The following is a 10,446-nucleotide window of genomic DNA, read 5'->3' as shown; positions in this document are numbered from 1 at the left end:
AAAGAAGAAATTGCATACCTGAGTTGAACCTTGAAGAATTTTGACACGAACACTTCGAAGAAGTGGAAATCGAACCGGACTGCGAAATTCCCCAGATCAAATCACTGACAAAATCAGGCGAAACACTGGCTTTCAAAAATAGAAACCCATTTACTTCACCAATTTGGAGTTGGCTACCAATTATGGAGCAACTGTTCAGTGTTCAGAATGTTCCCAAGCATCGCTACTTCTACATCTTTCAGCTTATTAAGAGGTCCTCATTCAATATCCTGAGCACGTTAATGCGAACCGACTAATCTCATCCAAGCCAAACCCTAGCAATCGACGAGTCCACACCACAAATTCTTGAGAAACAAACGCCCCGAAAACTGAAGGAATCCTAAGCGACGGAACCGACTTACCAAGAGAAAGACGACCGCCGCCGCAGCTTTGGTTGATTAACCCGGGAACAAGTTCACCCGTCAATCGAATGAACACGTTCAGCCTCGCTCAATCGATTGCGCTCGACACTGCAAATGACTGAAATGAGGAGCAAGAGAAGGCGGAAAAGGAGGAAGGTGAAGCGTCGGGCTTCTGAGGGAGTTGACTGGACGAGGACTAGAAGTGGGGGGGGGGGGGGGGGGGGGGGCTACGTTGACCGAGAGAGAGAGCGAGAATATGATTTCTGTTTTCTGAAAAGATTCAGTCATTTTTTCCTTCTTTTAACAGGTTTTTTTCTTCTTCTTTTTTTCCATTCACTGAAATTTTTATTATTACCTGACCTATTTTTCACGCACCAAATATCGAAAAATTTGAAAAACCTTTTTTTTTAAAAGTTATTTTTCGTGAACCAAATAGAGCATCAAGATAAACGCGATGATCGCTTTTCTTGGTTTTGTGATGTATCATTTCGTATGATTTTTCTTTTTTTCTTTTCGGCCTAATTCATTTCTCCACAGCTTTAAATCAGTGGATCAGAAAAATTAGAAAGAAAAAGAAAATGATGACTTACCTTATGGCTGCGTTTGGTCGACCGGATAAAAGCTAGGATATGATATGTTTTATCCTATCCTGTGTTTGGTGGTGGTCCAGGATAGGATAAGGTCGGATATAGACCGGATATAGCCCGGATAAAAAAATCCGAGGGGGGTGGGATAGATCTTGATAAGATTTCTAATGCCTATTTTTCCAGAAACCCTACGCTCCACTCGCCGTCATCTTCATACCCACACCTTGTGCGCTTTTACTAAAAAAATTTCTCGGCTTTTTTTCCTTCACCGACTCCTTCGGACCCGTGAATAGCAAAAAAAAAAAATTTATTCTATCCGACTTTAAATCCGTAGTCCACCAAACAGTGGATAGGATATGAAGAAATCCCACGATTTCTTATCCTATCATATCCAGTCCTATCCAGTTTAAAAATCCAGACAACTAAACGCAGCCTATATGTCTTGAATTCGTACTTTTTTCCATCCTTTCCATCTATTGTCCCATCTACACGGACTTCTTTTCACCAATTCTAATATGAGAGTTCACATTAATCAATATGATGGGTATTGCCTCTTTGGGTCATATGCTAATGACGTGTACCAGTTTTAATATTAAAAAATTATTGAAAATTTTTAATAATATTTTAATATTTTTTTCGAAAAATTTATTATTTTTTATTATTTTTTCTTTCCTTTTTTTTCTTTTCTTCACTTGTCCATCTTTTTCTTTTTTACTTTTGGGAGGCAAGGGTTTGGCGACCCTCCCAGGCCACTCGCAAGGGCAGCGGAGCCCTCGCCGGCCGTTGGCGAGGGTCACAACAACCTCGTCCATGGCCTCTCGATCTTGAGCTTTCAGTTGCCATGGTTGCTCGAGCTCGAGCTATGGCCGCCAGATCTCGGGCTTGCAGATGCCTCCGTCTTTTCTTTTTTCTTTTTTTACTTGTGGCTTGCGAGGTTCGCAACGCCCTCGCCTGGCTTCGCGGCCACGGGCAAGGCTGCCTCGCCCTTGGCCTCCAAATCTTGAGCTTGGAGCTGCCATGGCTGCTTAAGCTCAACTCACGGCCATGGTTGCTAGATCTCGAACTTGCAGCTGCCTCCCTCTTTTCTTTTCTTTTCTTTTTCTTTTCTTTTCTCTTTTTTTATACTTGTGGACCGTGAGGGTCGTGATGCCTTAGTTTGGCCTCGCCCTTGGCCACTTGATCTCGAGCTCTTGCCACCAGATCTCGAGCTTGCTGCTGCCTTCCTCTTTTCTTTTTCTTTTTTCTCTTTTCTTTTTACTTGTGGTTCGCGAGAGTTGCAATGCCCTCACCCTTGGCCGCTAGATCTCGAGCTTACAGTTGCCATGGCCGCTCAAGCTCGAGCTCTGGATTCGTGGTCATGGTGGTCACAAACCGGCGAGGCTACATCATTCATGGTTGCTTGAGCTCAACTCGTGGCCATGGTTGCTAGATCTCGAGCTTGTAGTTGCCATGGCCGCTCAAGCTTGAGCTCTGGGTTCATGGTCATGGTGGCTGTAAACCAGCAAGGCTGTGTTGCCCATAGTTGCTCGAGCTCGACTTGTAAAAAATTCGAAAAAATAATATTAAAAAATTAGTTCGGGGTAAAATTGTCACATGTGTACCAGTTTGGGGTTTTTGGTGGTCAAAAAAATAGTTTTGGATAAAATTGTCATAGATGTACCAGTTTTAGGTTTTTTGTGGTCAAAAAAATAGTTTTGGATAAATCTGTCACAGATATACCAGTTTAGGGTTTTTCGTGATATTAACCCTTTATCTTTTGGCTTTTCTCGATCGTGTTGCCTTGCGCCGTACCATGCATACGAAGAAGTAACACATTTCTGACTCAAGGCCATAAAAACAGTAAAAAGAATTCTTCGTCAATACTTTTCACCGTTTCTATTATGTTATCATGATTTTAAGTCTGAAAATCCAAAATTTGGCCCAAAAAAGGTATGAAACGTTATAAGGAACTTTTCGTGGAAGAAAAATAGTTGAACCTATTATACATTTTTTTGGAAGTGAACCTATTCAAACCTAGTATCTTGTTTGCATTTGTCTCCCTTTATAGTTTTAATTTTGGTTCCCCAATTCTCAACTATGCATACAAGAAACCGGGGGAAATTCAATATGACTCTTTGCTTTGACCTTTTAATATTTTAAAGGGAAAAATATCATAAAGCATATGTTCAACTTTTTTAAAAGTTTCAACTGGAGTCTGGTAAGTATGAAAATATGTAATTATGAAAACAAATAGGGTCCCGAAAAGATTTGAATTCGACACCTCCTACTCCGAAATTATGTAAGATTTTTGTGGAACCACTTCTAAAAGCATAATCTGCTATGCATAATATTTGATTACTCTAGCATGTAACTTGAGTTTTGCTGGCCTACAATTAGCATTCCCAATGGCATCTAACATCCGGTCCTATATACAAATTTGTCATTTTTTTTTTTCAATTTTGCCCCTCTCACCATTTCAAATTCACCCAACTATGAAAATTCACTTGCCAAAACCTTAACCCTCCTACTCCGAAATTATGTAAGATATTTAATTACTCTAACATGTACCTTGAGTTTTGCTGGCCTACAATTAGCATTCCAATTGCATCAAACATCTGGTCCTATATACAAATTTGTCATTTATTTTTCAATTTTGCCTCTCTCACCATTTCAAATTCACCCAACTATGAAAATTCACTTGCCAAAACCTTAACCCATCTACCCACCCAATGCTCAGCCCTCCCCACGACACCCACCGTGCTGTCACCACCCGCACCGACCACCGCCCGAGCTGAGCCCCAACCCATCCATCTCTGCCTGAGTCAGATCTGAGTTGAACTCAATAGATCTGAGTCGAGCTCGACGCAGACCATGGCCGAGATGAGGGAGATGAGGAGAGCATAGTGAGAAAGAGAGATGCACATGGTCGATTTTTCACAAATTCCATCAACAAAGCAGACAAACCAGAGAAATAACTTCAAAACATGGACGGGCGATACTGAGCTTCGACATGGAGTAAGAATCACAGGTACGTACCCACAGGCGTGGTTCTTCAAATGGAAGCCCGAAAGATGCGTGGCCTCTGCTAGGGCATCCCACCATATCTTTATCTGCGCATCGTCTCTCTTTCTCTCACACAACCTCTCGAAACCTCGTGCGAACTCGCATCCGCTCGTCAACTTCGAAACATTGTCCGTGCTCACTCCATGAAAGATGGAAACAGCCACGTGGCCGTGGTTCTTGAGCTGCCTTCTGCACTCGAGGATCTCGACCAGCTCATTCAGGCAGGACTTGGAGTCGGAATAGTTTGTGGAGAACCCAATGAGGGCGAATCTTGCGTGGTGGATCACTCTCAAGAGGCTCGCCGGCGAGGTGACCTCGCCGTCGCTGACCTCACCCGGCGACGGCGAGCTCGACCTCGCCCATGGCCGGCGAGGTCTCGCCCAGATCTGGTGAGGCCTCGCTGTCGCTGGGCGAGCTCGACCTCGCCTGGTGATGGCGAGCTCGCCTCCCCCTGGCCGGTCCGGCCAGGGGAAAGAAGGAAAGAAAAACAAAAGAGAAAGGAAAAAAAAATTAAAATAATGCCATGTCAGCCGGCCGCCATCCAAGTCAACGCTGGCCGGCCAAAAGTGACCGGATGGACGAATTGGCACAATTGCAAAAGGTTTAGGACTGAAATGACAACAAAAAAAGGTTTAGGACTGAATTGGCACAATTATAAAAAGTTTAGGACTTTTTTGGTAATTTTCCCTTTGATACTGAGATCAATCTGAACATTGATGTTATTTTTAAAACTAATGATAGATTCGCACTAGTTTTCTCCTAGCTTTTTGTTTTCTTTGTGCAAGATTGTCACCAACTACCTTGCTTGACTATTAGTCGCTCCCGTGTATATTTTCTTTCCCCTTTTTTTTTTCTTTCTTGGAGATGCTAGCCTAATGGCCACTGTCATCCAAGATGATGATTATTGGAATTTTGTTGGAATTAAAACATATACATTATTACATTCGGGGAAAATGACACGAACAGTTCCTGAACTTTGACTCAATATGCAATTTGATCCATGAACTTTTAATTTGTTTAATATAGTCCCTGAACTTTAACCCAATGTTTAATATTGTCTCTAAACTTTCAATTTGTTCCATGTGGTCCCTGAACTTTTGGTACATGTTCAATATAGTTCTTGAACTTTATAAAAATGTTCAATATAGTCCTTTCATTAATTCAAGTTCAAGGACTATGTTGTACATTTTCATATAGTTTAAGAATTAAATTGAACATGTACCAAAAGTTCAGGGATCATATTGAACATTAGGCTAAAATTCAATGACTACATTGAACAAATTAAAAGTTCATGGACCAAATTGCACATTAAGTTAAAGTTCAGGGATTGTTTGTGTCATTATCCCTAATTAGTTCAAAGGGGAAGCTAGATAAAAAAAAAAAAACAATACATACCGCAGAATGAAGGTTTTCTTTTTTTATTTTGTTTGGTGAATACACGTGTCATGTTATGATGTTATAACAGTATCCTTTTACGGCACATGTTACTATTTATCTCGTCTATGTTGGTCTGAATGTCGTCATACATCCTCCATCCTTCCACCTTTATGAGATTATGGGGCAGCTTCTTTTGTAGACCTAACAGACCTACAAGATTGTTGCGATCTGCTTCTCCAATTTTATCAAGAAAGACAAAACACTCAAAATCGCTGCGAATGCTATCGTAAATGACTCTGGATGCCACTGTCTTCCCTATTCCTTCTACTCCACATATGCCTATCACTCGCACGTCCACCTCTTGGCCCTTTCCAAGTAAAGAAATCACCTCATCTACCAAGACATCCACTCCTGTTACGTTTTTCACAAAGTAGAGTGGCCGTGTTTCGCGGATTTTCTCGACAAGGTACTCCACTATTATGTCCACAAGTCTCCCTTCATCCCTATGTTGTGTAGTTAAGGTTATAAGAGAAATAAATGTAAATATGCACCAAGAGACAAAATATTCAACATTTTACACATTCATATGAATGAAAAAACATCCAACTTGTAAATCAGTGCTCGTTCTTAAGTTTCCTGCTGATGTAGCATGCGCCTATAGCCAATTATTTTACATCAGAACAAAATTGCGAGTCCTCTGGTGGACGTTCGATGGTATAAGTTGTGGATCATAAATTGTTTACAAGTTCTAGGGAGGCACTTCTGCTGTTCCAGGTCACTGTCCCCTGTTTTTGCTTTTTTATACAATGTTTCAGAGGTCCGTTGAGCAAGAGTAGACTTGTATTCATTGTACAAGTGCAGTAGTACAGCAGCAGGACACAGCAACGGAACACATCAAAATAGGGAGGTTGGTGACAGAGGTCATTTCTTACTTCTTAGTCATTGCTGAAACTGTTTTGATTTATTGAAGTGCCACCGTGACAGATTAATCATTAGTGAAACACGAAAAGTCCAAGATACTCTAAATTTTTTATGATTCAATGACACAACCGTAATTAATTGGTCATTTAGAAGGGAAATAGCATAGCAAGTCACAAGCGGCCCCTCCCCCCCACACTCTAATCTTGAGTTTCCCCAGGCCAAAAATCGAACCCACAACCATCGGATTCTAAACCCAAAGCATGAGAATGCCCTTACTATTAGGTGGGTAAAATATCCTTTAATTGTGATATATTGTAGATACGTTTTGATATTTGGTTGTCAAATGATTAAGACTTTATCATATATCTGTAGTTTGATAAATGAGGTTCACATAGATGACAAATGGAACATAAATTTTGCAAAAATTGCAGTAAACAAAGAAGAAAAAGCAACATGCAGAGGTAATGAGGACAGCTATTCAACTTCCTAAAATCATATTAGCACCGTCCCTATTGTGGCTTCCACAAGAGTCTTGCCGCGACTAGCTCTGGGGACAGGGATTGTCCCGAGTGCGCGCGGTAACAACAGGCATATCAACTGTCACCAGAGCCTTATCGGCAAGCATAGAGGTGACAGGCAGCGACGGACAAGATTGTACTGTCGCCTTATCTCATATTTTCAGTTTATGCAATATACCATGAAGTAGCATATTGTCATGAAATTCAATATTATAAGAACCACCCGACGAATCATTCATGAATAGAAGTACTCGGCCAATTTCTCTTGCAGTAGTTACTAAAACAGATCGTTTCGGATTTTTATGTTGATTAAGGGGACATATTCGACTTATAGGAATACTTCTCTTGGTTTACACTGCGTTAGGATGAGCAGACATCAACTGATTAATTCCCCCCCAGTGACTGAAAGTCCTAGAAAGTAGCAGATAACAGAAGAGGAGGATGAAGAAGAAACTTGGGGCCGTTTGAATTTCACGTCCAACATCAAACACACATTGAACCAAAATCAAGATGATCGGAGTCACAAAATGATAACGCAATGAACATGGTGGAGAAGGAGAAGAAGAGATGCCGTACCCTCCGGCATCGTTCCGCAAGCCGAATCCTGTCAATTGCTTAGTCTCTCTCAGGGCGTCCCTCCATTTCTGTATCTGCTCAGCATCTGTCGCGTTTCCATACAATCTCTCGAAACCTCGAGCGAATTCACTTCCGCCCTCGAAGTTCGAAATGTCTCCGGCTTTTACCTCGTGGAAGATGGGAACAACAAGGTGGCCATGGTTCCCGAACCTCTTCTTGCACTCCAGGATCTCGACCAGCTCGTTCATGCACCACTTTGAGTCGGCGTAGTTCCTGGAGAACACGATCAGGGCAATCCTCGCGTGCCATATCTCTCTGAAAAGCTTGGATTTGATCTCTTCCCCAATGTCTTCTCTCGCGTTGTCACTGAAAGCATTGACACACGCATAAAAATTAACTTCATTTCTCTGTCTTGACAGCCACCGCCATACCGCCCCCTAGCATGACCGCCGCCACCTCTCAAGCCGCCGCAACCTCCATCCTCGAGCCCTCCCCATCGTCGTGGCTGTCGCACCCAGCAGCGAGTCTACACCCTCCGCCTTCGTTGATTTGTAACCGTGACAGAGCCCACCGGATCTGAATAGTGACGTTGCTGGTCCATGACCGGCGAGGCGGTTCGTCCACAAACACGAACCTTGCTCGTCCTTGGCCGCTACGACCAGATATGGCCGCTGCGACATCATGAGCTCAAAAACAAAAAAAAACAGAGGCAGACGAAGTTGAAGACAAGCAGCAGATGCACAGAGGAAGCCGAAGCTTGAAGACCAAGATCTGGAGCCATGGTGACTGCGAGAAGACGAAGCGACCGGAACTGGCCGTTGGCCGAAAACGAATGGACCTCGCCGTCAAGGCTCACGGCCATGGGCAAGCTCCCAAACCTGGAAGCTCGATCGCAGTCTTCGTGCTCGTCGCCAGATCTGAAAGTTCTCCGTCGTCCATGGCCGGTGCCTCCAGATCTGGTTCCGACGCGGCCAAGGCTCCAGATCTAGTTCGGAGGAAGACAAACACGACGGGGGGGAGTGGCTCAGACGCGGCGCCGGCGCAGGCGACGGCGACGGCGACGGCGGGGAGGCGAGCAGGTCAAGCTCAGAGGTGACGTGGACTGAGGGGGAAGAGAGAGAAATTAGGTGGTCCCAATAGATTTCTATTTTTTTTTTTTTTTGCATTTAATACTATTGTCATCGTCAAACCATAATTGGATTGGATGGGAACGCCAAAAAAGAAAACATAAAATGATTGCCACGTCACCTGAAGAATTGAATGGACGCCTCCCTCAAAGCAGAGAAGAGGTGCGATATGAAGTTCCTCCTCAGATCCTCTCCTCGGAAGCTCACGAACACATCGTACTTCCATTGAGGACGATGAGAAGGAGGAGGCGGCGGCGGCGGCGACGGCGGAAGTGGAGGAGGTGGTGGACGGCCAAGTATCTTTAAGAGGAGGTGGTGGACAGTTTCAGACATTGATTTGATGCTCCTATGGTGATTTGTTGTGCAGAGAAACTTCGTTTGACGGGTTATATTTATATTCCAAGTTTCATTGAGACATTGGCGAGAGAGGCTTGTTAAAGAAGTCATCGTATGCAGATTCCAGCTGTGCTGTTAATTTACAATATCTGAGTCTTCGATCATTTAATTGTCCCAATTTTTTAATCATCAGAATAGCGTAGCCTTTGAATTATATTTTCTTATTTGGGTATGGAGCTTAAGATCTTTACTCATACGCTCACTCGTGATAATGTTAAATTTTCCCGAAAAACGGCTAGGTGTGGGCAGGGTGGATCGGACCTGAGTAGATGAGCTTAGGTGTAAAAGAAATATGCTTACTCAAGCCCACCCAAATTGTGTCAGAGTCTAGATAAACTCATCGGGTTGTTAAATCAGTGATCGGGTTTTGGACGAAAAAGGGAGCCATTGATTAATGTGATGCAATCCTTTCACTTGAAAAGATAAGTTAAAGACCGAAGAGCTATTTCACATTAGGAAAAACAATTTGGACCGTGTGTTTCCCTTTGACGATGTTCCTCTAACCAGGTACGGGTCATGTATGACTAAGACAATAGAGGTGCCTCGGTTTTGTAGTAGCAAAAAAACCTCGAATATCATTTGCTTTGCATTATATATTTTTCGGTTGTTTAAATTCCATGGTTAGTTTACGAATATGATTAAATTATCATGGTTGCTTATATTGTAATGACCATAACCTTCTAAATTTAATGCTAAACTACATGATTAGTTTACAAATCATTAACACAATCTTCTTCAATGTACTATGTAAATTATGAGATCTAACTAAAAATAGAACATGAGATATTGCGTAACGGTGATGTTGAGATTGGCTAGTGAAGATGCGATTCTATATAAATCCTTTAACACATTTTATTCTCGGAGGATACATAAAACCGGCCTATGTGATGATACACATTAAATGTGAACTCAAACATCAACTGCAAGGCGCACATAGAGCTTAGCCTGTCAAGACTCAAAATGTGCTCCAAGTGCATCAAGATAGATTCCACACCTCCCATGAAACCCGCGATCTTTTTACCGGTTGATGAAATATAAATGTACTTCCCGTCTTCTACACCAATTGGCCCATAAGTTCTTTCATTGCTCTAAAATTTGAGTGAGCGAACGACAGTATACTCGTAATAATCTCCAAAGTAACCAGAAAGTGAAGTCAAGTGCTCTCGAGGATAATTGAATTTAATCAGCAAAATTAGAAACACAAACATATTTAATCCTAATCTCTAGCTGTAGAATCTTGAAAATCAGCATAAACAGAACATTCTAGTTGATAAGTTGTATTTTGTTAGAAAAATAATTTTTTGAGAATTGCTACTAAAGTTGGTACATAAGACTATGACTTGCAAGGAATCAATTTCTCCTAGTCCTTACAAATGTATTTTTTTGTTTTACACTTGCCACTCATTTTACATCAAATTAGGATTTGTGCTTGGCTCATTCGATTCCATGAGTTCTATAAATGAAAAATTAATACAATTTACAAATGATTACAATATTTGTG

The 10,446-nt window shown here is 42.1% G+C and overlaps 1 protein-coding gene across 1 annotated transcript; it reads right to left on the bottom strand.

The window, feature by feature from the left end:
* Nucleotides 1–3,789: 3,789 nt before the first annotated feature.
* Nucleotides 3,790–8,329, bottom strand: LOC130135511 (disease resistance protein RUN1-like). Its single transcript, XM_056304985.1, has 3 exons — nucleotides 7,423–8,329; nucleotides 5,494–5,910; nucleotides 3,790–4,219 (listed from the first exon to the last, which is right to left on the bottom strand). The coding sequence occupies exons 1-3, from the start codon at nucleotides 7,668–7,670 to the stop codon at nucleotides 3,790–3,792; spliced, it is 1,095 nt and encodes a 364-aa protein (XP_056160960.1). The 5' UTR covers nucleotides 7,671–8,329.
* Nucleotides 8,330–10,446: the final 2,117 nt, after the last annotated feature.

This window comes from Syzygium oleosum, unplaced genomic scaffold (assembly GCF_021117445.2).
Source record: "Syzygium oleosum isolate NSW1041296 unplaced genomic scaffold, Sole_v2.1 Sole_v2.33, whole genome shotgun sequence".
NCBI lineage: Eukaryota > Viridiplantae > Streptophyta > Magnoliopsida > Myrtales > Myrtaceae > Syzygium > Syzygium oleosum.
This window is presented reverse-complemented; position numbering and strand designations above follow the sequence as displayed.